At 41.2% G+C, this 26,777-nt stretch overlaps 3 protein-coding genes and 1 long non-coding RNA gene across 11 annotated transcripts in view; 2 read left to right on the top strand and 2 right to left on the bottom strand.

Moving 5' to 3' along the window:
• The first annotated feature begins 1,043 nt into the window (after positions 1-1,043).
• On the top strand, positions 1,044-8,679 carry LOC115207031 (B-cell receptor CD22). Of its 5 annotated transcripts, none has more exons than XR_003880895.1 (11): positions 1,044-1,326; positions 3,449-3,808; positions 3,914-4,159; positions 4,257-4,523; positions 4,823-4,934; positions 5,034-5,079; positions 5,689-5,822; positions 5,918-5,962; positions 6,067-6,177; positions 6,360-6,419; positions 6,750-7,288. XR_003880895.1 is itself a non-coding variant. In XM_029774067.1 (11 exons), exons 1-11 carry the CDS (start codon positions 1,263-1,265, stop codon positions 8,551-8,553), a joined length of 1,425 nt encoding a protein of 474 aa, XP_029629927.1. In that variant the 5' UTR covers positions 1,044-1,262; the 3' UTR covers positions 8,554-8,679. The 5 variants fall into 5 exon arrangements, 3 of the variants coding, with proteins under 3 accessions (XP_029629927.1, XP_029629935.1, XP_029629928.1); XM_029774067.1 differs by lacking the exon at positions 6,750-7,288 and adding an exon at positions 8,505-8,679 and having other exon boundaries at positions 6,067-6,108; XR_003880898.1 differs by having other exon boundaries at positions 1,045-1,326; positions 5,925-5,962.
• A 198-nt stretch (positions 8,680-8,877) lies between these two features.
• Positions 8,878-10,433, bottom strand: LOC115207071 (uncharacterized). The gene is made up of 2 exons (XR_003880904.1): positions 10,046-10,433; positions 8,878-9,245 (listed from the first exon to the last, which is right to left on the bottom strand). It is a non-coding gene; the product is annotated as an uncharacterized LOC115207071 (long non-coding RNA).
• Positions 10,434-11,121: 688 nt separating this feature from the next.
• Positions 11,122-26,777, top strand: part of LOC115206969 (E3 ubiquitin-protein ligase rnf213-alpha) — an 80,487-nt gene continuing 64,831 nt past the window's right edge. For 2 of the 4 annotated variants that reach the window (XM_029774063.1, XM_029774062.1), the window contains exons 1-5: positions 11,124-11,526; positions 15,005-15,126; positions 19,871-19,998; positions 20,328-21,113; positions 22,475-22,662. In XM_029774063.1, the coding sequence (XP_029629923.1) occupies positions 15,024-15,126; positions 19,871-19,998; positions 20,328-21,113; positions 22,475-22,662 (1,205 nt within the window). In that variant the 5' untranslated portion in view covers positions 11,124-11,526; positions 15,005-15,023. Of the gene's footprint in view, positions 11,527-15,004; positions 15,127-19,870; positions 19,999-20,327; positions 21,114-22,474; positions 22,663-26,777 lie in introns of all 4 variants that reach the window. The other 2 variants (XM_029774065.1, XM_029774064.1) reach the window with 2 other exon arrangements.
• Positions 22,744-26,562, bottom strand: LOC115207015 (uncharacterized). The gene is made up of 2 exons (XM_029774066.1): positions 24,846-26,562; positions 22,744-24,215 (listed from the first exon to the last, which is right to left on the bottom strand). Exons 1-2 carry the CDS (start codon positions 26,360-26,362, stop codon positions 23,690-23,692), a joined length of 2,043 nt encoding a protein of 680 aa, XP_029629926.1. The 5' UTR covers positions 26,363-26,562; the 3' UTR covers positions 22,744-23,689.

Below are 26,777 nucleotides of genomic sequence, written 5' to 3'. Positions count from 1 at the left end.
ATGGTCAAGATGTTAAAATGTTCATAAATGACCAGCATGGTCAAATAATAATAATCATAGTAGTTGTTGAGGGTGCAACAAGCACGTCCGGTGAACAGGTCAGGGTTCCATAGCCGCAGGCAGAAAAGAAGGATGTCTGTACATAATACAAATATTCCAAATCATGCATCCTGTTTGCAATAATGCACTAAAATAAAACTGCAACAAATGTGACAAAGAAATTAACTTTATATCCTGCATACAAAATGTAATGTTTGGGACAAATCCAATGCAACACATCACTGAGTACCACTCTTCATATTCAAGCATAGTGGTGGCTGCATCATGTTATGGATATGTTTGTCATCGGCAAGGACTAGGGATTTTTTAGGATAGAAAGAACCAGAATAGAGCTAAGCAGAGGCAAAATCCTAGAGGAAAACCTAGATTAGTCTGCTTTCAGCAGGACAACAACCTAAAACACAAGGCCAAAGATACACTGTTATTGCTTACCAAGACAACATTGAATGTTCCTGAGTGGCCTAGTTACAGTTTTGACTTAAATCGTCTTGAAAATATATGACAAGACTTGAAAACTGCTGTCTAGCAATGATCAACAACCAACTTGACAGAGCTTGAAGAATTTTAAAAAGAATAATGTGCAAATATTGTGCAATACAGGTGTGCAAAACTCTTAGAGACTTACCCAGAAAGACTCACAGCTGTAGGTGATTCTAACATGTATTGACTCAGGGGTGTGAATACTTATGTAAATTAGATATTTCTGTATTTAATTTACAATGAATTAGCAACAATTTCTAAAAACATGTTTTCACTTGGTCACTATAGGGTGTTGTGTGTAGATGGGTGACAAAAAAAATCTATTTAATCGATTTTGAATTCAAGCTGTAACAAAACAAAATGTGGAATAAGTCAAGGGGTATGAATACTTTCTGAAGGCACCGTAGGTGGCACGTTGTGCCTGTGGTAAAATGACCTGATTTGGTTGCGGCGAGTGTCTCTGATGTCAACAGGTGACTCTCACTCAGCTCATTAGCTAGCTGATACACCCAGACTTTTTGTCTTTTGATGACACTTGCAAAGACAGTTTGCCTTTTTGCAGCGCAGCTCCTGATGAGTAACTCCAAGCCCGTAAATGAATTGACACAAAACGTCTGTGTTTTAAACTAGAGGACAGAGGTTCCCTCTGCATTTTTGACTGCTGTATTAAGAACTCTGACACAAGTGAAGGACCTTAGAGAGATTGCTGTTTGGCTACCGAGATGAGTGTTGGGCTGACACAACCCATCTGTATGGAAATGGCTCTGTCTCTACTCATTTTGCCTGGTAAGAACAACGAAGGAAATCAGAAATATAACACTAGGAAGTCATTTATTATATGTATCATGTATAATTAGTGGTATACAATGTATTGTGTCATTTTGGAGTCACTTTTATTGTAAATAAGAATATAATATGTTTCTAAACACGTCTACATTAATGTGGATGCTACCAGGATTACGGATAGTCCTGAAAGAATCGTGAGTAATGATGAGTGAGACCGTTACAGACGCATAAAAATCATACCCCAAAATGCTAACCTTCCCGGTTATGTAAGGGTTAGCATGTCTTGGGGGTATGATATTTGTGCACTTGTAACTTTCTCACTCATCATTATTCACAATTCATTCAGGACTATCCATATCATGGTAGTATCCATATTTATGTAGAAGTGTTCAGAAACATATTCTATTCTTATTTACAATAAAAGTGTAAATAAGAAGAGGTCACTCCAAAATGATACAATATTGCACTTTAAGTTAATTTGTCCAAATACTTCACACCTTAAAATGTGGGGACTAGATACATGAAGTGCATTCATTTCTAAATTGTAAAAAATATATATGAAAATACCTTCAAATAAAAGGTGACATTCTGTACTGTCACCTCACATAAAACATTTTATCTCAAACCCAAATGCTTGAGTATAAAGATTCACTGTCTAAATACAGTGCCTTGAAAAGGTATTCATACCCCTTGGATTTGTATTACAATGCGGGATTAACATTTATTTTATAATTTTTTTTGTCAACAATCTAAACAGAATAACATGTAATGTCAAAGTGGATTTTTTTTCATTTTATTTTTTCATTTAAATTAAAATTAAAAACTAAAATATAGTTGTTGCATAAGTGTAAATCTCCATGAGTCAATACATGTTATGAACACATTTGACAGCAATTACAACTATGTGTCTTCTTGGGTAAGTCTCTCAGAGCTTTAGCCACCTGGATTGTGAAATATTAGCCCATTATTATTTTCTTAATTCTTCAAGTTCTGTAACTGTCACCAATTTGGTGGTAACATCCCATGGTAACATCCCTGAAAAGTTTCCTTCCTGTCCTGCAGCTCAGTTCAGAAGGATGACTATATCTTTGTTGTTTCTGGGTGGTTTATTACATCATCCACAGCATAATGATTAACTTGACCATGCTTAAAGATATATTCAATATCTGACTTATTGTAACCCATCTACCAATCACTGTCCTTCTTTATGAAGTTATCCAAAAGCTCCCTGGTCTTTGTAGTTGAATCTGCGCTTGAAATTCAATACTTGACTGAGGGATCTTACAGATGTTGTATGTACGGGGTACAGAGGAAGGGTTAGTCATTCAAAAGTCATGTCAATCTCTATTATTTCCATGTAACCAGTGGTGTAAAGCACTTAAGTAGTACTTTAAAGTATTTTTACTTAAGTCGATTTTGGGGTATCTGTACTTTACTATTTATATTTTTGCCAACTTTTAATTTTACTTCACTACATTCCTACAGAAAATAATGCACTTTTTACTTCATATATTTTCCCTGATACCCAAAAGCACTCATTACATTTTGACAGGAAAATGGTCCAATTAACACACTTATCAAGAGAACATCCCTGGTCATCCATACTGCCTCTGATCTGGCGGACTTACTAAACACAAATGCTTCGTTTGTAAATGATGTCTGAGTGTTGGGAGTGTTCACCTGGCTATCCGGCAATAAATAAAACAAAGAAAATGGTCCCGTCTGGTTTGCTTAATATAAGGAATTTTAAATTATTTATAATTTTACTTTTGATACATTTTAACAATTCCATTTACTTTTGATACTTAAGTATATTTAAAACCAAATATTACTCCTGAACTCATGTAGGCTTGCCTAAACAAATGGTCTGAATACTTATACAATGACTATATTTTAGTTGTGACATTTTTATTAATCTTAAAAAATATATATAATTTTTCTTCCACTTTGACATCAGAGCATTTTGAGTAGATTGTTGACAAAAAAAATGACATACATTTTATCCCACTTTGTAACACAATAAAATGTTAAGCAATTCAAGGGGTATGAATAATTTAGCAAGGCACTGTAAATACATAGGGTAGGTGAGTGTAAATCAATAAAACATGTATTTTTGTTTTAGGGGTTTTGTGCACCAACTGGCTTGTGGTATATCAAGATGTCTGTGCAGTAAGAGGCTCTTCTGTTGTCATTTTCTGCACATATCACTATCCTGAGATGGTTGTTAACAAGAACCTTACAGTGGAAAAAGTTATGTGGAGTCAAGGGAGGAAACAGTTTTTTGATGGCCCTTTCATCATTGATAGTAATAATAGAACTCATACCGGCACCAAATTTGAGTATGTTGGTAACAAAGTTCATAATTGTTCTTTGCAAATCCACCAAGTAGAGCAGAGAGACAGTGGAGAATATGCATTCAGATTTGAAACTAATAACGGCGGCAAGTGGACGGGAAGTAATGGTGCAAAAGTGAATATTTCTGGTAAGTCTGTTTTCCTTCATTTGCTGCAAACGTGAAATGGGCTTAGCTCACTATTGCGTTGTCTATAGATTAGGACATTTACCGGTTTTTTCCCTTCACTTTTAGAGTTGATCATTTCGATGACAACACCCAAAGTACACGAACCAATAAAAGAAGGGGATTGTGTGAATCTGACCTGTATGAACAACTGTTCATCTGCAGTTATGTGGTTCAGGAATGGAAAACCCCTGCAAGAGGAGTCCTCAACTCTTTACCTCTGTGACATATCCTTTCAAGACTCTGGAAACTACTCATGTTCTCCAAAGCATTACAATAGACCACTTTCTGAGGTTATCAGGGTCAACGTTGAATGTGAGTAAAGGAAGGTTTTTATCAACAAGTAACACTGTTTTCTAAAAAGCCACTGATGGAAGATAACAACTAGATGATGTGGTCTGATCTCTTTCAGATGGCCCTAGGAATCCCTCAGTCTCAGTCTGGCCGTCATCTGAAGTATTGGAGGGTAGTGATGTTACTTTGACCTGCAGCAGCAATGCTAACCCAACATTGAACTACACTTGGTTTAAAATAGATGGAGAGAGTTGTCTGGAAATGGTATCTCAGGCTGAGCTACAGTTGAATGTTACTCACACTGGTAATAGTGGGAAATACTTCTGTGTCGTCAGCAATAAGCATGGAAGACAGAATTCCACTATTCTATCTCTGAAAGTCAAAGGTAAGTACAATAACATTTTGTAAAACCACAACATGGGTTATAAAGAGGAACAATTCTAGCAATCAGAAATCTGAACAACTTAAATGCAAAAACAAATGCACTTGTCTTTTCCTAATAGCACTGACTTTGCTTATAACTTCTTTATTGAGGAAAAATGTATTTACTATGACTGTGATATGTGGTTGTCTCACCTAGATATCTTAAGATGAATGCACTGATTGTAAGTCACTTTGGATAAGAGTGTCTGCTACATGATTTAAATGTAATTTAAATGATAACGCTTTTGTGTTAATATGCAGATCATGCAAAGGGGATGGCAGCTGTGACACTCACAATACTTATTGCAGTGCTTGCTGTAGTGCCAATGATTGTCATTTTGCCTATGGTCGCTTGGCATCTTGTTGCTCACAGGTAGGTTTAAACCACTATTTCCTCAAACAAATATTTTTAGCTCATTTACTTTGCATTCTATATTTGTCATAATCATGCTGCATATTTCTGTGTCCTCAGGAAAAAGACTACAGCACCAAAATCAGACACAGAAGAGAACACACAGGTGACAATATGTTTTAAACTATTTGTTACCAACTATTTGTTACCAGCGATTGGTTACTAGCGTTGTGTTTCAGCTATTTGTTCTATCTATTTGTTCCAGCTATTTGTTTTGGGCTATACACATGTCATATATGTGCTTTTGTGTTGCAACCACACAATAATTATTCCGTTCTTATCATCATACTAATTGTGATGATGATAGTCATGCAGGGTCAATGTTTGAACCCAATGCATTTGCAGCACAGTGTGGCACAGCTATCACATGTACAGAACAACATGCAAGCAGTCACTATTTATGCTACAGCCATCAGCATGCCTAGAGTCTTCACCACAAAAACACCCACAACGTTCATGGTGAGAGAGATGCAAGCAGAAAATCCTGCAACCAGCATAGACCGTAATTGTATATGTCTGTGTGTGGGTAGGAGCAAGTGTACTGGCTGATTCACAGAGGAAATTGATGTGAAAGTGTGATCATTTACATAAGGAAGTGGAAATATTGTAGCTTAACTTTGTCTGCCCAGATTTTTTTTTAACTATTGTGCAGAAAGTTCTGCTGTTCACAAATGCATTGCCAGTATTTTCTCTGTCTCCATCTCACTGTGTCTAGACCACAGAAGCGCATGTAACCAGCCACACGTCAGACTGTAGCCTGACAGAAGAGCGGAGAGAGGAGGAACCATCTCAACAGGATGAAGTCATCTATACAACAGTGCACACCAACACCAAGCAAAGGGCAAACATGTAAGTAAAGTGATAATTGATTAAACAATCCACAAATCAATGGGTGATGTTACCTTAACCAACTGCACTGTGTTTGTGTTCACGTCCTCTGTAAGACAACAGCAGAACGAGGAAGCTACGCCCATCTACAGCTCTATATGGTAAGAATGCTACTTTAAAAAAATACACTTAATATGACAATTTTCTTTAGATTTTCTTGTGATAACCAATAACAATATGTGTGTTTCTGTTTCCACATGTTCAGGGAGCAACAAGCCAAGGAGGATCTCTACAGTGTAGTATCCAGGTACCAACCTGTTCTATCCTCTCTGCAATAAGGACAATTACCGTCGCAATGACAGTCCTGCGTATAAATGTAATGTTGTTTTTGCCAACAACACTTCTTCATATTCTAATGGTCTACAGCCATGTTTTTAGACCTAGTATAAACCAGTCTTTAGCAACAATGATTTGTATAATAGCAATTATAATGTAAAAGATAACGATAACAACAATAGAATTCCACAACCATGATAATTACTGTGTTCTTGTTTGTAGGCCCACTCCTAGGGGGAAACAGGCCCAGGATGACCCAGTCATCTACAGCGCTGCGATCAGGTAACACATCTCAACTAAGACTTTGTCACTTTGGCTGCATTTAGACAAGCAGCCCAAATTCTGTATTTTTTTCACTAATTGGTCTTTTTACCAATCAGATCAGCTCTGAAAAAGATCTGATGTTAAAAGATCAGAATTGGGCTGCCTGTCTAAGCGTAGCCTTTATTGCCTTGATGTTTTAAAATACAACAAACATTATGATCATGCAGTACTATTACCGTAAACATAAGGCAGATAATTTCAGAAGTAAAAAATAATCTATGTTTTACAGTGTACATTGACCCATTCAAACTTTCTTTGAGCTTTCTTAAGACTTTATTTTGGTTTCAGGCAGTAGTTGAGATGTTGCCTGGCTAACGAAACTCCTTGCTCTGAACAAACGCTATGCCACACCCACGGATGTTAGTGTCTTCTGAGTCTGGATCCGAGTACCTTCCTGACAATTTCTAGAATGCAAACACATTCTAACCGCTCTGATTGGTCCCAGAAACCGATGGTTTGGGCCAGAGCCAGAACACACGTGGATAAAGCGCATAGATAGAGGACTCATCTTTTTATCTGTGACAGCATGTGCAGCACCATTGAGGCTATCTTCATTTTGAAGTAGTCAATTTTCTTCTTCAGGTTGGCTGATCCCTCCTGATGAACCGGTTGGACATGACTCCAATATGGCCACCAGGAGGGATCAGCCAATAAATGTTGGAAGTCCCACCCAGTTGATTACATTAAAATGGTGGAAGCCTTCAATGGCGCTTTGAAAATTCTTCATTGGCTTTGATACTCTGATTGGTTAGAGATGATCCAATTGCTGATGACCTCATTTTCGTGGTATCCAATTGTTAGTAGTTACTGTCTTGTCTCATTGCTACAACTCCTACACCGTACACCTAGCGACCTGGTCAGTGCGCACTGCGCCCGGCCCGCCACAGGAGTCGCTAGTGCCGGCCAAACCGGCCGCGGCCGGCTGCGACAGAGCCTGGGCTCGTACCCAGAGTCTCTGGTGGCACAGTGCCTTAGACCACTGCGCCACCCGAGAGGCCCATTTGATGACCTCATTTTGACGTCACTACAAACAACTTCAATGCTGTCAGTCCGACTGAAGTACATAGCAACCAGAACGGCTGAAGATTTCAGTTACCTTGAGTCGTTAGGCAAGTTGAGATGGTGAAACTCACACAATGGACCCTGAGGATCTATTAGACTCCACTAGAGGTCAGAACAGAGCCTCTGCATGATGAATGAACTCACAGCTGTGAACAGAGGAAGAGATTATGATATCTGCAGTACACCTGAGACAATGCTGATGGCCACCTTGGATATCTGCAGTCCACTCATGTAGTCTTAATTTCATAAGAATAAAGACTCCAATATTTTGAGACATTGTTTATTTTTGTTTTACTTTTTAAATGTATTTCACTTAGTCATATGCATCTGGCAATGCATTTTACTTCCTTTAATTTTAAAACTCTTTCCTAGAGTCAAACGACCAAAAGCACTCTCATTGGTAGAATGTTCATATTTTTTATAATTTCATAACTAATAAACATTATATCCGGTGTTCTATTTAAAGATGGTTTGGTTATATTTCAGTCTTCTATGATGTATATAAAGTGTAATATTGGGATGCAAAATTGAATAACTCTATATCTGACATGGTACAGGTGTCTTCTTTTTTTAAGCCCATAACCATGTGTGACATATATACTTCTGTTTCAAAGTAGATTTATTAAGACTACCAAGAAACACTGTGACCCTGATTTAGCCCACAGCAGAAAAAAGTACTTTAACTTAATTGTATGTACTTTATAGCTATCCTTAACCATTATACTTTACAGTCTTAAGTAAACATTTAAATAAAAACATGAAGCGTATCAATCTAATTTATTTAGGTTGTATTTGTTTATGCAAATTCAGACTAATCCATCACCTTTCCATGTGCACTCCTTCTGTGACCTACAGGGGATGACATAGAAACTCTCCTCTGAAACCCTCTTAAATGACAGATTTCCTCATAGAAATAGATCTAGATCCATCACAGAACATAGACTTGAATGGGAATGTTCGTTCTAATTATTCCACTTCTAGGACTACTCCATTTTCTGAGCTGAAGCATCACCATGGCATAGCCCCTTGACCCATGACCTCATCATCTGAAGGTCATTCTGCTCTCCGGCTCCCTGAGCGTGATGGCTGGGTGCAGGGGATAGAACGGCACCTTCTCAAACCTGCGGAAGAGCTTGACCCTGGCTCTGGACACAGAGAAGAAGGAGAGGCAACCCTGGTCACAGTCCACGTATAGCCCAATCTTACCAGGGTGGTTCTGAGAGGGGTAGGGCTGCATCTTCCCATCGTGTCCCGAGTTCCCTTTCTTCAGCCTTGCAGTAGTGTTCTCCTGAGTGTCTGGCTCATCCCCTTTTTCTCATTCTACCTCCCTCTTTACTTTTTGATACCTCTTTTCTTTCTCTGTCTCTCTTTTCTGGACCTACTCTTATCTTTTTCAACTCTCTTTTCTTGCACCACCTTGCTCTCTTCCTTCTTGCATCCATAGAGACCATTCCCCACTTCCTGCTGTTCCATCTCTTCCTTCTGAGGGCCTCGAATTTACCTCCTGCCTCTTACAGTCCACCTACTTCCTCTTGGCGAACGCTGCTGCAAAAGCCTTTCCAATCGCTTCTCCTGCCCCATCTTTCACCTGTCCCTCCTCCTCCTCCTCTTCCCCCACCCAGGATCCTGTAACGGTCCTCAGAGCTGGTACAAGTGACGATGCTTACAGCCCAGTGGCTATTGTTGTCCTCTGGAGGGCTGATATCCCAGTAGTGCTGTCCCCTGGTGAGACAGAGAGATTTTCACCTTGAAGCCCATCTCAGTGTTGAGCTGGTAGTCCTTCCAGGCCGGCACGCCTGTTTTACAGCTAATTTCCTGCAATTCCATCAATTCTACACAGGTGTAGAGAAATGTTAGCAGTTTTTTTAGAGTGAGACTGACTAACAAATCAATGGGGGCCCCCTAGTAGATAATTGGACCATGATAACAAGTTTAGATAGCTGGCCGCTAAACAAACTTAGCAATGTAAAGAATGTTAGCTGACATGGGCTAATCGATTATCTGTGACTGACATAAGAGTAGAACTGCTGATGCACAAACTAATTTTGTAATTGAGCCTTGTGTAGTCTACTATTCCAACTCACAGAAAGTTGCCAGTCTCACATTCTGAAAAAATATATAAAATGCAATGGTTTGGAATGGACTTGACTCAACATTATGACTCATGACCTTATGCTGAAGCAAGGACAGATGATATTTTCAATTGGGTACAAGACACTTCTGTCTGTCACGTTCTGAATATTGTGCCCTGTTGATTGTGCCCGTTTTCCCTTGCATACATGAGTAATAGAGGTGGTTTGGTGAACTACGCTCTCGTGATGACCTTGCCTAAGACCAGGACCTTTATTCATAAAGCGCCTCAGAGGAGTGCTGATCTAGAATCCATATAGTCTTACTCATTATGATCCAAGATAAAACTGATCCTAGACCAGCACTAACACTCTGACGTTCTTTATAAATACCGGCACTGAAGATGAATGCCTAGGATTTAGTTCGAACCCCAGTCAATAACACATGCTTACCTGTGTCCTCGTGACACTACAGGATGGCATCTAGCTGGACCACCAAGCCTGCATTCAAGACGAGCAGATTGGATGCCATCTTCTCCACTGCTCGGCTATCCAGCTGAATGTCAGGGCAAAGAAGCTCTTCTTTCGATAACTCATCAAGTGGTTATGAGGGGAACACAAAGCTAGGTCAGTTCTCCCTCATCCCCCCTCATTCTGGTACTCGAATGACAGTAAAAGAATGACAGCACAAACAGCAATTATGTTACCAAACTTTGCATCTCCACTGTTCTTAAAGTAAATGTGTTTTTGTAAAATATTCAGTAGAAATTGTTAAAAGTAGTCCTTGTGCATGCAATTGTACGGTTTGTTTAACTTCATTTCAATCATTGGTTTCTGCTTGACAAACATTTTAAAGTGAAAAAATATGAGTCTCAGCATTACTCTGTTACCATAGAATTGCCCACAATTAAGATGCAATGTTCCGTCACCCTTCAGATTTCCATACTAGTAATAGGTGTATTAATAAATCAATGTCTATTCGTTGCAAATACTCCTCTTCACTTCCCATCATTGCCAACCCTCAGTTGACGAGCAGCCAAGCTGTATTCTAGACTTACTGTAATATGATGCCAGCATTGTGCAACGTTCTCACTTTAGAGCCTGCTCTGGCCACTTGGCTGGAGGTACAGCAATAGTAGTAGCCCACTAGGGTGGTGTAGAGACAGCTGAGTCACAGTGATTGTAGAGAAAACGTCTGGGGGAGCTGTACACAGAGTACCCCCATCCACTTTGGGTGTATGGGGAAATCCCTGGGCTAGAAACCTGATCTGTGGGATCCGCTGTCATAAGTGGATGCTGCTCAGTGTTCACCCTCACCATTACAGTAGAGGAGGACTTGTGCCTCAAAAATACATTGTTATTATAATGTTCATGCAATTAAGTCAGATATCATATTACCTTGAATCTCATTCATGTTGACTCAATTGAGCATTAGGGGGAAATGATGTTGCTTCAGTCAAAACATTTGCAATGGTTCAGTTATCCCTGCCAAATCCTATGATTAAATAATTGCAGACAAAAAAGCATCTGTTCAAAGGTGGTTAAAGTATTGCACATTTAACTTGGCATGCAAGTTGCTGCCAAATAACCAGAAAAGTTTGCTTTAATGTGCACGGGCCCAAACACTGAGCAGCTGCTATCAGTTCTTGATTAATCAATGAACCTTTATTAATTTACTTGGGGGAAAGAAGATTGGCAAAACATTATATGACCTTTACAGTGGGACAGTTTAAGGGCAAGAACATGCCATGTCATTCGGAAAACCCCCACCGCTTGCAATGCATGTTATAAACTGGGAACTCACTGAATACAATAGTTGGACAGTGTACACGGATTAGCTTGTTGACGCCCATTTCTCACAAAACGAAAGTGCAATTCTACTTCACCCATTTTGTGGAATGGTAAAACAACAGACCCTCGTGTGATTAACACAGGTAAATGTATACAGTAGCAAAGCTATTTTCAATTACCTACCGTTAGCTAACTTTAGCGCTGAGGTAGCCTTTTCGCTCCGGGAGACCTGTCCACATTCCCGGAGCGAAGAGACTAGCACTTAGGTCAGATGGTGTGGACGGCTATGCCGGGCAACTCAATATGACTAGCTTGCTAGGTCACAGTGTACTACGTAGCTAGTAGTAGCAGCTAACAACTGTGTGGGCTATTTAACAAACTAGTTAGATGGCAACTGCTTGAATCGAGGCAGTGCAGGGTTGGTGTCATGTCATAATTATCTACATGTCAGATAGCAATACAGAACAAACTGCTGTACGTTGTCATGGCATTCATTTGCAATCGTTTATATGGGAGATAGCTAGCTATATATTAATATTCATCTGTGGCCGGGCTTTTTAGCTAGTTAGCCGCTATCTGGGTACCAGTCGTTTCAGCTAACATTCCACTCTTTGTCGAGTGGATTGTAGCAATAGCTGAACAGAGACGTTCCAGGCTAGCTAGAAAGCTTGTTATTGATAATGTCAGTGCATTTCATTGTCATTTCCGAGGAGCTTTTGCATTCGTCAATTGTAATAAAGTTGTCTAGTTAATTATCCAGGCACTAGGCCAGGGGTGTCAAACGTCCGGCCCGCGGGCCGGATCAGGCCCGCAAAGGGGTTTAATCCGGCCCGCGAGATGATTTTGTAAAGTATAAAAATGAGCTGCAATTTTTCAAAATAAATAGCTGTTTGAATTGCATCCACTGGATGGCGCAATAGCAATTGTGTTAAGCAAGCAAACTGTTTATACCGGAGCAGTGCAAGTAGGTCAAGCAAGTGCAGCCAGTCCGGATGAGCTACTTTGTTTTGCCCGCGATATTTATTACGACTTCTACTTTTAACATTATTTGCTTTGGCACCCTCATTGCCCCAATATGTCTCTGTCAAAAAAGAGAAAAGTGGACGCGGGTCTGGCGGGTCTGAAGAAACAGCAGTCTGTGTTTACTCACAGCCGAGACATCAGTGACGCTGCAGTGAAAGCTAGCTATCTCATTGCTAATGAAATCGCAGTGGCTTCAAAACCATTTAGTGAGGGTGAATTTGTAAAAACATGCATGATGAAGGCAGCGGAGATTGTGTGCCCTGAAAAGCGCCAGGCTTTTGCAAATATCAGCCTGACAAGAAACACAGTTGCAGACAGGATTTCCGATCTTTCAGTGGATTTGGACAGCCAGTTGAAGCAAAAAGTAAAGTCATTTATTGGGTTTTCAGTTGCAATTGATGAAAGCACGGACATTACAGATGTTGCACAACTGGCCATTTTCATCCGCGGAGTTGATGACACATTGACCGTCACCGAGGAGTTCATGGAGTTGGTGCCGATGACAGATACAACGACAGCAGCTGATATTTTCACCGCACTCGTCGGCGCGCTGGACAGGGTCGGAGTGGACTGGTCCCGCGCTGTCAGCCTGGCTACAGATGGTGCGCCCGCAATGATCGGGAAAAAAGCAGGCGTTGTGACAAAGTTCAGAGAGAAAGTGCAATCTGCAAATGGAGGACGTGATTTTTGGACTTTTCACTGTATTTTGCACCAGGAGGCTTTGTGTTGCAAGTCATTAAAGATGGATAACGTCATGAAGGTGGTCATCCAAACTGTTAATTTCATCCGATCCAGAAGCCTGAATCACCGTCAGTTTGACAGCCTTCTCAGAGAGAAAGACCACATCTATGGCCTGCCATACCACACTGAGGTAAGATGGTTAAGCCAAGGTGCTGTGCTTAGGCGTTTCTTTGATTTACGAGAAGAAATTGAACAGTTCATGGAAGAAAAGGGCAAACCAGTGTTAGAATTTAATTCCGCAGAATGGATGCAGGACCTTGCATTTATGGTGGATGTTACAGAGCACCTGAATAACTTGAATAAACAGCTGCAAGGGCGCAACAAAGTCGTCACGCAGTATTATGACAGCATACGTTCTTTCAAGTTGAAGCTGTCATTGTGGGAGACGCAACTCGCCGGTGGTGATGCAGCTCACTTCTCCTGTCTGAAAAATGTGTGCGCGACCCAACATGTGGCAGACATGAAGCGGTTCAAAGATAAAATAACGGGACTGTTACGGGAGTTTGAGCAACGCTTTCAGATTTTTGGTGAACTGGAGAAAGACTTCAACATTTTTTGCTCGCCATTCACCGTGAATCCCTCTGATCTGCCCGTCAGCTTGAAATAATAGACTTGCAGTGTGACTCGGATATGAAGGGCAAATTTGCCGCAGCTGGCTTGGACACATTTTATCAGAATCTCTTGCCAGGTTACCCCAACTTGACAGCCCTCGCTGCAAAACTGTTGTGCATGTTTGGAACCACATATCTTTGTGAGCAAGTTTTCTCTGTAATGAGCATAAATAAAACAAAGCTGTGCTCAAGGCTCACGCACAAGCACTTGAATCACATCCTGAAGTTGGCTGCCACTCAGGATGTGACGCCTGATATTGATGCGCTGGTGAAAGCTAAAAGATGCCAGGTATCAGGAGTCAACTAAACTATGCAACCCCACTTAAAGTGCTGCATGAGACACCCTGATATAGTTCTGTGATCTGTGATATACTTCTGTGAATCACTGAGGCATTGTGTGTTTGTGTGTTCTTTTTCTTTAGAATTTTCAAATAAACTTGAGGTGTTTTATGATTAATAGTGATGTTGTGCTTGTACTATTGTGGACACACTGTCCTCAGGCTCCAGCTTTATGTTGATCGTATTAAAACAAAGAAAACAATCTGAAGTTGTTGTTTTTAAGTTATATATACCATGATTTTACCGGTCCGGCCCACTTGGGAATAGATTTTCCTCCATGTGGCCCCTGAGCTAAAATGAGTTTGACACCCCTGCACTAGGCTGTTGTGTAGTTCTCTAGAAACGAAAGAGGAAGTGGCTATCGCGAGGGTTCGTTTGGGATTGGATCATGTATTCATCGCTGGGTGGGCAGAGTTTGCGCATTCAGGAACACCAACACTGTACTGTACTGACAACTTTTCCCAAGGTAATCAGGAGCTAGCTAGGTTGTTGGGAAATATTTAGCAATTTCCTACTTGGTCTGCAATGTTATATATTATAATTACTTGGATAAAAATATTTAGGAAGAAAAAGCAATTTCTAGTAAAATCATGCAGATTGCATTAGCTAGCTAACTAACTTAACTACATGAAAAAATATGTTTGGGGTAGAGCCATAACGTTAACAGTAGCTATAGCCTGGACTGAAGATAACTTACTGTATGGATTTGGTTTGGGGCAGTTAATATAGTCTGCCACAAAACAGATCCTAGAATTTATTTGACTGGCTTTAGTTTAAGGAAGTGGCTATACCTTTAGCTGGCTAGTTGTTTCTCACATTACATTGAAATTCAAGAACGTTTAAGTGAGATATTTGGTCCCGAGCTCTGTGTCATAGAGATGCAAACAGTGTTCCCTCTGAAATACAGACGCCATTGAAACTTCAAGATGAAGTGCACAGGTTGTGGCCGTGTTTCGTTTGAGAAAACTGCTAGATTCTGCAGCCAGTGTGGCCATCAGCTAGCTGCACAACCACTCACCAAGGAGCCTGGTCAGTACTGCCCTGTAATGTAATGTTATGTTATATAAATACATTTTCTTACTTTTTTACTTGAAGAAAGTAAATGGGTTTTTGTAAAAATGTCTGTGGAAATTGTTAAAAGTAGTCCTTGTGCATAGAGTTGTATGGGTTGTTTTACTTTGCAATCATTTTTTTTTTTGACAAAATTTTTAAAGTGAAATATGTCTCATTGTCACTCAGTTACTGTGGAATTGCCTGTATACAGTCATCATAAAAATAAAAAAAATCTGACTCAGACCCTCCTGTCATGTAATCAAACTTGTCTGTACGTGAGTAAAATAACTACTAACTGTATCTTTATGAAGGCACATTTATTGCTAACTTCACATTGCAAGCCACACGAGAGAGGGATGCTTTCCTCATGAATCCCTACATTCCCACAGGCCCTCATTAACAGTATGCAAATAATGACACCTCCATCAAAATATGATTTATTTTACAACTGTAATGGTGAATAAAGAAAGAGGGGGATATATACACACACACACACAGTTGAAGTCAGACGTTTACATACACCTTAGCCAAATACATTAAACTCAGTTTTTCACAATTCCTGCCAATTAATCCTAGTAAAAATTCCCTGTCTTAGGTCAGTTAGAATCACCACTTTATTTTAATAATGTGAAATGTCAGAATAATAGTAGAGATTATGATTTATTTCAGCTTTTATTTATTTTATTACATTCCCAGTGGGTCAGAAGTTTACATACACTCAATTAGTATTTGGTAGCATTGCCTTTACATTGTTTAACTTGGGTCAAACGTTTTTGGTAGCCTTCCACAAGCTACCCACAATAAGTTAAGTGAATTTTGGCCCACTCCTCCTGACAGAGCTGGTGTAACTGAGTCAGGTTTGTAGGCCTCCTTGCTAGCACACACTTTTTCAGTTCTGCCCACAAATTTTCTATGGAATTGAGTTCAGGGCTTTGTGATGGCCACTCCAATACCTTGACTTTGTTGTCCTTAAGCCATTTGCCACAACTTTGGAACTATGCTTAGGGTCATTGTCCATTTGGAAGACCCATTTGCGACAAAGTTTTAACTTGAGATGTTGCTTCAATATATACACATAATTTTCCATCGCCATGATGCCATCTATTTTGTGAAGAGCACCAGTTCCTCTTGCAGCAAAGCACCCCCACAACATGATGCTGCCACCCCCGTGCTTCATGGTTGGGATGGTGTTCTTCGGCTTTGCAAGCCTCCCCCTTTTTCCTCCAAACATAACGATGGTCATTAAGGCCAAGCAGTTCTATTTTTGTTTCATCAGACCAGAGGGCATTTCTCCAAAAAGTACAACATTTGTCCCCATGTGCAGTTGCAAACCGAAGTCTGGGTTTTCTATGGCGGTTTTTGAGCAGTGGCTTCTTCCTTGCTGATCGGCCTTTCAGGTTATGTCAATATAGGACTCGTTTTACTGTGGATATAGATACTTTTGTACCTGTTTCCTCCAGCATCTTCACAAGGTCCTTTGCTGTTGGTCTGGGATTGATTTGCACTTTTCCCACCAAAGTACGTTCATCTCTAGGAAACGCGTCTCCTTCCTGAGCGGTATGACGGCTGTGTGCTCCCATGGTGTTTATACTTGCATACTATTGTTTGTACAGATGAACGTGGTACTTTCAAGTGTTTGGAAATTTCTCCCAAGGATGAACCAGACTTGTGGAGGTCTACAATTTATTTTCTGAGGTCTTGGCTGATTTCTTTTGATTTTCCCATGATGTCAAGCAAAGAGGCACTGAGTTTGAAGGTAGGCCTTGAAATACATCCACAGGTACACCACCAATTGACTCAAATGATGTCAATTAGCCTATCAGAAGCTTCTAAAGCCATGACGTCCTAATTTGTAATTTTCCAAGCTGTTTAAAGGCACAGTCAACTTAGTGTATGTAAACTTCTGACCCACTTTAATTGAGACACAGTGAAATAATCTGTCTGTAAACAATTGTTGGAAAAATTACTTGTGTCATGCATAAAGTAGATGTCCTAACCGACTTGCCAAAACTATAGTTTGTTAACAAGACATTTGTGGAGTGGTTGAAAAAGGAGTTTTAATGACTCCAACCTTAGTATATGTAAACTTCCGACTTATATATATATATTAAATTGAACCTTTATTTAATTAGGCAAGTCAGTTAAGGTATCCCAAGTGGCGCAGTGGTCTAAAGCACTGCATCTCAGTGCAAGAGGTGTCACTACAGTCCCCGGTTTGAATCCAGGTTGTATCACATCCGGCCGTGATTGGGAGTCCCATAGGGCAGCGCACAGTTGGCTCAACGTCATGCGGGTTTGGCCGGGGTAGGCCGTCATTGTAAATAAGAATTTGTTCTTAACACGGAACCCAAACCGGCTGCCATCGTGCATAAATTGATTTTTGTCCCCCCACACCAAACGCGATCATGACACGCAGGTTAAAATGTCAAAACAAACTCTGAACCAATTATATTAATTTGGGGACAGGTCGGAAAGTATTAAACATTTATGACAATTTAGCTAGCTAGCTTGCACTTGCTAGCTAATTTGTCCTGGGATATAAACATTGGGTTGTTATTTTACCTGAAATGCACAAGGTCCTCTACTCCGCCAATTAATCCACACATAAAATTGTCAACCGAATCTTTTCTAGTCATCACTCCTCCTTCCAGGCTTTTTCTTCTCTTGACTTTATATTGCGATTGGCAACTTTCATAAATTCGGTGCATTACTGACCTCGTTCGTCTTTCAGTCACCCGCGTGGTTATAACCAATGAGGAGATGGGAGAGGCAGGACTTGCAGCGCGATCTGCGTCAGAAATAGAACTGACTTCTATTTTAGCCCTTGGCAACGCAGATGCGCACGAGCAGTGTGGGCGCAATAATTGAATAATATACGTTTGTAAATTCATTTTGCGACATGAGCGGTGTAGTCAGCGCAGATGCTTGTTAGTGCGCGCGAGCAGTGTGGGTACAATAATTAAATAATATAGATTTCTAAATAGCTTCCCTGTGGCTCAGTTGGTAGAGCATGGTGTTTGCAGCGCCAGCATGGTGTGTGCAACGCCAGGGTTGTGGGTTCGATTCCCACGGGGGGCCAGTACAATAAATAAATAATTAAATAAATAAAAAAATGCATGAAATGTATGCATTCACTACTGTAAGTCGCTCTGGATAAGAGCATCTGCTAAATGACTCAAATGTAAATGTATTTTGCAACGAGCGGTGTAGTCAGCCTGTTGTTAACTGACTTGCTTAGTTAAATAAAGGTTAAATAAATAAAATAACATTTTTATTTACAATGACGGCCAAACCCGGACGACGCTGGGCCAATTGTGCGCCGCCCTATGGGACTGACTCCTAATCACGGCCGGATGTGATACAGCCTGGATTCGAACCAGGGACTGTCACGTCCAGTTGTGATACAGCCTGGATTCAAACCAGGGTGTCTGTAGTGACGCCTCTAGCACTGAGATGCAGTGCCTTAGACCGCTGCGTCACTCGGGAGCCCCAATAGCCTACACCAATGTTCCTTCAAAGCTGTGCGCAGCGCCAGTAAGAGGGATTGAACTTCACTCAACTTTCTAGAGTTTTCCTCTTTAGTTAACACTATCAACGTTTCGTTCTGCTGTGGGACTTGTGCTCAAATCAACACAATATTAGACACCTTCAATGTAACATACCGAAACAAAATGAACTATGCAAGACTTAGTGCGAGAGATTTTCTTTTAGGCAGTGTGCATTGGAGAAGGATTCGATTGCATTGACATGCAGAACTCAGGCCCTTACTCTACACAGACCGGTGCGTCATAACCAATCAGCGCTGTAGTATGCCTAAATGCAAATAGTCATTGACATATATGGATCTGTGCAATTCACCTAGAACTGGACAACATGACCTATCGTGAGTAGATATGCTTGTTTTGAAATCAAAGTGAGAGCTGCATGTAGCCACCTGTGCACATTTCTTCATATTCTTTGCTAGTTAGTAAGTTATTAGCCCAGTTATAGCTCATTTCTAGTCAACAATGGGGAGTGGTTGCTTCCTACAAGAGCACAAAATGTGTGCCTTTCAAGCCATCTTTGAAAATCAAGTCAGGTAAAGAGCATTTTTTTTATGTCTTAAAGGGGCAGTGTTGTATTTTGAAACGGTCTTGAATAAGGTAAGTAAGCAGAGCGTAGCATATTTTGTCTGATTCTCTGTAATAAATGGTATGGGAATAATGAGTTTTATTTTGTAAAGTGGTTTCTTGCATCAAACGCCACAACATTTTCAGTCAGCTCCTTGTCTGAAGGACAAGTGGATAAACAGGTTAATGTCAAGCCCTGCATGTTTTTTTCAGTCTCATGGAATGTAGGCCTACATTGAACACGACACATTGGTTGCTACTGTAGTCTGAATGATAGAACAGCTATTTCCATGTTAAAATGTTATGGGATGCATTTTCTCCATTGTTTTTGATGGTAGGCCACTCTGGTTGGACTACATTATGATCAAATAGTCACAGTAGCCTACTTGACCACTGTTAACTGTAACTTAAAGCAGTAAAGCCTAAATGCTCACCGGAAGTTGCACAGAATTTTCACAATGTCCAAGTTTGCGTTCACTAGACCTGCCGAAAAAAATGAGTGAACATTGGCCTACACCAGACAACTGAGGGAATTCTGATCAAGTTGACAATGTAATTCACAAGCACTAATGCAACTGATGATTTTTTTTGTTTTTCACCTAAACCGTTAGAGCCATCACTGGAGAGTGTGAATGAGAAGACAGAAATGGAGAGTGATGTGTCAACCCTGAATAACCAGGAAACTAACACTTCTCCGAAGCGGCCCAATGAAGACCCCAACAGCAACCCTAAGAAAAAGGTGGATATTAAAACCAACATGTTTTTGAGAACTTCCTCATTCTAATTTCCGATTTAAAAAAAAAAAAAAAAAAAAAAAAAAAAATTATGCTGTGTTTGAAAATATTTTTATCTGAAGATATTGCTTTATCAGTCACTAAACTGTGTCAATGATACAGTCCAGATATAGAAACTGATCACCTAGCTTGTAGGCCCCCAGGAAGAGTAGCTGCTGCTCCTGCAACAGCTAATAGGCATCCTAATAAAACACAAAATGTAAGTAATGTTGATTGAGGGAAGAGTGGATATACTAAGGTTTGTTCTCTTTTTTTCAACATTTGGCTCAATCAGAGAAAAAAGAGGAAGAGGACCAAGAAGAAGAAGGACGGCGGCCCTGCGTCATTGATCTCTGACCAGCTGACCTCTGACCTGTTAGATATATCCCTTATGGACAGCCTTGGGAATAACAGGAAACAGGAAGTTGCAGAGTCCTCTGACAGCGATGCCAGCGCCATGGACGAGACACCCAACTCACTTCATGACACGTCTGCCTTAGTGGAGAAACCAGCCAGTGCATCAGCATCATCAGCAGCACCCAGTACAATCAGTCCATCTGGGAACACATCTGACAATCAACATCCTCCAAGCACTACCTCGTCACAGCCTGAGGCCAGCGCAGAGAGCCAGCCTGCCGCAGGGAAAGATCAACAGAGCAGTGAAGAGAAAGACCTATCTCAGTCACCTACAAAACAGACCTCCATGTCGGCTCCGAATGACACTCCTGCCTCTCTCACCGACTCGGCTGGCAAATCCACCACCACCACCACCCCCCCTCTTCAGTCAGCCTCAGTGGTATCGGCGAAGACCACTGACCAGAAAGCTCCAAAGGCTGCTGACGTGAAGACCACTGACCAGAAAGCTCCAAAGGCTGCTGACGTGAAGACCACTAAGAACAAGAAAGACGTGGCCAATTCAAAGCAGACGAACCTGGACCAGAATGCAAACGTGAACCAGAATGCTAAGCAGAACCAGACCAGACAAGACAAACAGAAAGGGACAGATGATCAGCAGAACCAGGACCTGAAGCACACCACCGCTGGTAATGAGATGGTGTTTGGCTCTCAGAAGAAATCAGAGGTAATGTAGCTGCTTGACATTACAAAATACACTGAGTGTACAAAACATGCTCTTTCCATTAGACTGACTAGGTGAATCCAGATGAAAGCTATGATCCCTTATTGACTTCTTGTTAAATCCACTTCAAGCCTTGAGACAATTGAGACATGGAGTGTGTATGTGTGCCGTTCAGAGGGAGAATGGGCAAGACAAAATATTGAAGTGCCTTTGAACGGGGTATAGTAGTAGGTGCCAGGCGCATCGGTTTTGACTGTGTCAAGAACTGCAACGCTGCTGGACATTTTAACACCTTGAGTCCATGCCCTGACAAATTGAGGCTGTTCTAAGGGCAAAAGGGGTGCACAATATAAGGTATTCCTAATGCTTTGTACACTGGGCCAATTGTGCGCCGTCCTATGGGACTCCAGGCTGGTTGTGGCACAGCCCGGAATAGGAACCCGGGTCTGCGATGCAGTGCCTTAGACCGCTGTGCCACTCAGGAGGCCCAGGTTTTCTTTTTCAATCAAATATATTTGTGTTGCTATGATACGGGCTAGTATTTATTTCCATAAGGTAACCCTAACTTAATATAGCCCATATTATAAACCTGTATTATGGCAACATTTGCCACCATGTGTGCTAATTAACTAAATCAAATAAAAAACTGCTTAGACTAGGTTATTATGGCTGGTGTAGTTTGTTTTGTCTAAGGGTGTGGGGGGAGCTTGTTACCTTCTCTGACTTGGTGTATGTTTGAGATCAACTACATTGTAGTCAGACTGCGCAGAACCACTGACCTACATATCACCTTTAATTTTAGTCTTGAGCGATTATATTCTGTGCTTTACCCTGCTGAAACTCATCCCCTCAAACACAGAATTTACATTTTTACATTTGACTTACAATTAGCACATTTAATTAAGATTGGTATAACAAGCACATATCAGAGACATTTCAAGTGAAACCTTCCTCATAAAAGCAGCTATCAGCAAAATCCGTGCTAGTAAGAAAATATAAGTTCCAGTATTCACAAGAGAAAGATGAGTAGAGTAGTAAGGTGTTCTGTTTTTTGGTGTAGGGCGCAAGGGAGGTCAACCGAGGTGCTCTTTGAAGAGATGTTCTCGCAGTATCTGTTTCTCTGGCCAGGTGGAGAGCAGACTGATTCTCAAACTGTCTGTTTCTCCTCTGGCCAGGTGGAGAGCAGACTGATCCTCAAACTGTCTGTTTCCCCCTCTGGCCAGGTGGAGAGCAGACTGATCCTCAAACTGTCTGTTTGTCCTCTGGCCAGGTGGAGAGCAGACTGATCCTCAAACTGTCTGTTTGTCCTCTGGCCAGGTGGAGAGCAGACTGATCCTCAAACTGTCTGTTTTTCCTCATGCCAGGTGGAGAGCAGAGGCTCCAGTGTGGACCCACAGGTGGAGAACATGGAGGTCCAGCAGCAGCCTTCCCGTGGGGGAGGAGACGCCTCCTCCCCTACACCACAGAGCCCAGGCGTCAAGAAAGAGAAACAGAAAGACAACAAAAGCGACGACTCTGAAACAAAGGGTCAGGATGTTCCACCGCCAAAAAGGTATTTGCAAATTGTGTTGTTCATAACAGAAGTCACACAATGATAGCATGAATGTTAACTCGAAATGACACAATGACAAGGTTCCAGTTTAACAAAGTTTACTATACTGTATGAACACACTACAAGGTAGCCATTACACTCACGGCTAGGTCCATCAACGAACTAACTTCCTGCACAGGCGCACTCTTGACTGAATGATAGCCCCGTGAGTGGAGAATCCATGTGAATGGGTTGAAGATTCTTGATATAGCTCTCCTGTTGCATCAGTATTGTCCCATCAACTGTAATAAACTCTATGCCAACATAACAAAAACTATCATGCTCCTCACGGCCGACCTGGAAAACAGATTTGAGGTGTGGAATCACAGTTGTAGCAAAGGTCTGTGAGCCACCCCAGATGAAGTCATCAACATGACAGGCAAGTACTCCAGTCACACTGCAGTCTTGATCAAGCCAATAGAAGACTGCAGGATCCACTTGTGACAGTTTTCCACCTGTATTCAGCATTGTTGCCTTGACTTTGTTGTACCAGTAGAGTGATGCATCTGCCAGTCCATACACACACTTCTTTAGTTTCCACAGTGTTCCTTCGCATTTAGCTTCAGGCGGAGGTCGGATGTGAATGTCCCTTGACAGCTCTGTTCCCTGCAAAAATGCAGATTTGATGTCTATGGAATTAAGTTTCCATTTTTTCTGGCAGATCACGGACATCAGCAATCTGAGTGACTCTGAGGCGCATGTCGGTGAGTCTTTTGGGAGTTGTTTAGCAGCCAGCTCCTCTAAACCTCTAGCCACTAGACGTGCTTTAGGCACTATTCCAGTTAAGGACTCTTTAAGGGTACACACCCACCTTGTTGAGACACATTTTTGGCCAATGTCTGTAACTTCCTCAAACACTCCATTTTTCCTCCAATTACTGAGCTCATCTAGCTTAGCTGAGTCAAATGACACGTCCTTTGTTTCAAGTACATCATCATTTTGAATGTCATTCTGTTTTTCTCGATTTTCCATTGGTTCAATTCTGAGATTATCTACAAGTGACAGGTTCAGAGTACTGCAAGTTGTACCAGTTCTGGTGTTTTCCTTTGGCTTTTCCTGCTCGTCCAATGACGGTTGCTGTATGTGGAATACCACTTTCTCTGTCCATGTATTTAACAGTTTGTCCAGTTTTCAGATTGGAACATCCATGTTGTCTTAACACATGTGGCTGTTGTTGAATGTTTTCCTCATTTGAACGCTCAACAGTATTATCTGTGGCATGTTTGAAGGTCTCTGCTCCATTTCCTGTGTCAGTTTCAGTGTCCATATCATTGGATATGACATCTGGTAGGTTTGTGTCTGTTACTGTCTCCTTTTCATTAGGATGATTCTCAGCAACAGCCCCTCTATCTTGTTGATCATTTACTTTCCGCAATCTTGAGTGATGCACCCTGACAATGATGCCTCCGTGCCTCACAAATATCACCACACCATCTTGGCCAATGACTACTCCCGGTCCCTTCCACTCTTGACAGTCAACTCGTTTGTAGTACACTTTGTTTCCAGTTTCGTACTTCTCATCGGTAGGTCGTAGCTGTTTACGCAGAGCCCTGCGAATTCTTTCTGAGCACTCTGCTTCAGTGAACGCTTTTCTCGCTGCATGTAGTGCTGACAGGTGCTGTCCCACCCATGCACTCACACTGGCCCCTTCTAGTGCTGGTGGCTTGTCAACCAGTACAGAGGGAAGATTAGGGTTCTGCCCGAACACTAGTTGGTATGGACTGTAACCATGAACATTGTGCATTGAGTTTTTTGCCATCAAAGCCCAATCTAGGGCTGTGTTCCAGTCACATCCATTGTCTTGCTTCACTTTCAGCATGATCTCTGTGAGTGTTTGATTATGTCTCTCCAGAAGTCCATTGCTCCATGGACTGTATGCAGCAGTTGTCTTTACTTCCATGTTGAAGTTCTCTGCCATTTCTCTCATTTCATTATTATTGAATTCTCCTCCATTGTCACTGTACAATTTCTGGGGAGGGCCATGCACACTTACCCAGGAATGCATGAAGTGCTTGACGATGTCACTGGGTTTCTTTGTATTCACAATGCTTCCAGCGCTGAAGCGTGTGAAGTGGTCGATTATGTGAAGGTACCACACACTTGGTGCTAACTCATGTAGATCTACAGCCACTGTTTCATTGTACTTGGAAGCTAGTGGCAAACCAACAGCTGGTTTGGGCTTAGGTTTACTGTATTTCTGACATGTCTCACAATTGTTAACTATCTGCTGTAGAATGGAAATACTCTCATCATCATTATTCCCTGAACTGCTGAGTAACTTCTGAAGTCTGTCAACTGTAGCATGTCCAAACTGTTTGTGAAGCTTTAACAATACTTTGTGTTTTTCTTTTGAGTTCATGTTCTCTGTGACTGTCAGAATCTCCATGTGCTCTGTGTCCGTCCGAATCTCATTTTTGCATGGACTCTGTGTGATGTCTTTGTCTAAAATGTTTACACAATAGTGGCCTGAGGTAGTAAGTTCAAGAGTCACTGGTTGTTTAAACATCACTGCCTTGTCATTTTTTATGTCTAGTACAGCCCCTGCCTTCTTGAGGGAAGCTTTGCTTAATAGTAAGGGGATATCTGTAGGGACCACCTCTGTTTCAATGTGACACTTAGTCTGACCAATTTTTGCTGGTATCTTAACTCTCTTGGTAGAATGGACAATTCTCCCATCTCCAAATTTGAAAGCTCTGTTGCTTGGTGTGTCAATCATATTTTGTACTTCTTTCATATTTAGTTCACTAACATAGCTATCAAGCCATTTTGCACCACACACTGTGCGTGTACATGCAGTATCAATCACAGCAGATCCTAAGGATTCAACTATAAAAATCTCAGTATCAGAAGCAGATTCATTTGAAAACAGTGTAATGTTACACTGCTCTATATCTGTGTTTACATTTTCCTCTGTTAGTTTAACTTGTTCATTTTTATGAGGACAGTCTTTAACCCAATGGTAAGTGCTTTGACAAACAGCACATTTTGATCTCCTTCCATATTTGTCCAGTGGATTTGTGCCGGGAAATGGCGCCCTCTTCAGGTTGTCTTGAGAACGTGACTTTTTGGCGCCTTTTCTCTGCTGCTCAGTGTAATATGCTCCGTCACTCGCTTGCATTCCATCTGTTAAAGGCGCGACAGACGTCTTTTCACCAAAAATTATTTTTAGTGCCGACTTCATTGATGCAAAAGTCAGTACAGTACAAGCAGTCAAAGCCAACTGTTTCTCCCTACCATCTAGACAGGCAGTATCTAGCAACTTGAAAGCTAACACTGCATCCGGGAGAACCATGTCGTACTTGCGCATCCTATTGTACCTTTGTTCGAAATCAATGATGTAGTCCGTCATTGCAACCGAAATATCTCTCGAAACACTGTCAAAGTTTGAATATGCCTCGTAGGCACGGTCTTTCTCTTCTTTAAGAAATACAGAATCCAGTGCTCTGATCAAAGTTCCCATACCATCATCATTGTTCAAATCCTCAACGGATATTTCCAGTGCTGTATCTCTCGCTCTTCCCTCGAGCGATAATACCACCGCAAGTGCTTGCTTTTTCCCGTCCAGATTAGTAACCCGCGTCCAGATTCCAAGTTCATTTTTCCAACTTTCGTACGACCTCTTCTCGTCGAAGCGAGGTGGCACATTGTAGTTATTAGCCATCCTCTGCTACCAATGTTAACTCGAAATGACACAATGACAAGGTTCCAGTTTAACAAAGTTTACTATACTGTATGAACACACTACAAGGTAGCCATTACACTCACGGCTAGGTCCATCAACGAACTAACTTCCTGCGCAGGCGCACTCTTGACTGAATGATAGCCCCGTAATAACAGAAATATAGGGCTACTTAAAACATGAACTTAACAATGAAGACCCTAAAAGGCACACTTTTGTTGCATTGATAAACACAAAAGCACTTTCAAAAACACCGTCAACCCGCACAGCGCTACTATCCATTGTTGTCTGTGTACACAATGTTGTGCTTATTTCCAAACACGTTTTTGAGAGTGGAAATCCACTCTAACTACAGGTACAGAAGCAAAGTAAGTATTCATACTCCTTGACTTTTTAC

This window comes from Salmo trutta, chromosome 1 (assembly GCF_901001165.1).
Source record: "Salmo trutta chromosome 1, fSalTru1.1, whole genome shotgun sequence".
Classification (NCBI taxonomy): Eukaryota; Metazoa; Chordata; class Actinopteri; order Salmoniformes; family Salmonidae; genus Salmo; species Salmo trutta.
Note: the sequence above shows the minus strand (reverse complement) of the source record. Positions and strands in the feature narration are given on the sequence as shown.

Excerpts from the sequence above, each read along its gene's own strand:
- LOC115207031 (XM_029774067.1), top strand. The coding sequence starts at position 1,263 with ATGAGTGTTGGGCTGACACAACCCATCTGTATGGAAATGGCTCTGTCT. Across the intron at positions 4,160-4,256 it reads TATCAGGGTCAACGTTGAAT|ATGGCCCTAGGAATCCCTCA; the intron begins GTGAGTAAAGGA and ends GATCTCTTTCAG. Across the intron at positions 4,935-5,033 it reads TGGCATCTTGTTGCTCACAG|GAAAAAGACTACAGCACCAA; the intron begins GTAGGTTTAAAC and ends CTGTGTCCTCAG.
- LOC115207015 (XM_029774066.1), bottom strand. The coding sequence starts at position 26,362 with ATGGCTAATAACTACAATGTGCCACCTCGCTTCGACGAGAAGAGGTCG. Across the intron at positions 24,216-24,845 it reads GGTTTGCCACTAGCTTCCAA|GTACGAAACTGGAAACAAAG; the intron begins GTACAATGAAAC and ends TACCGATGAGAA.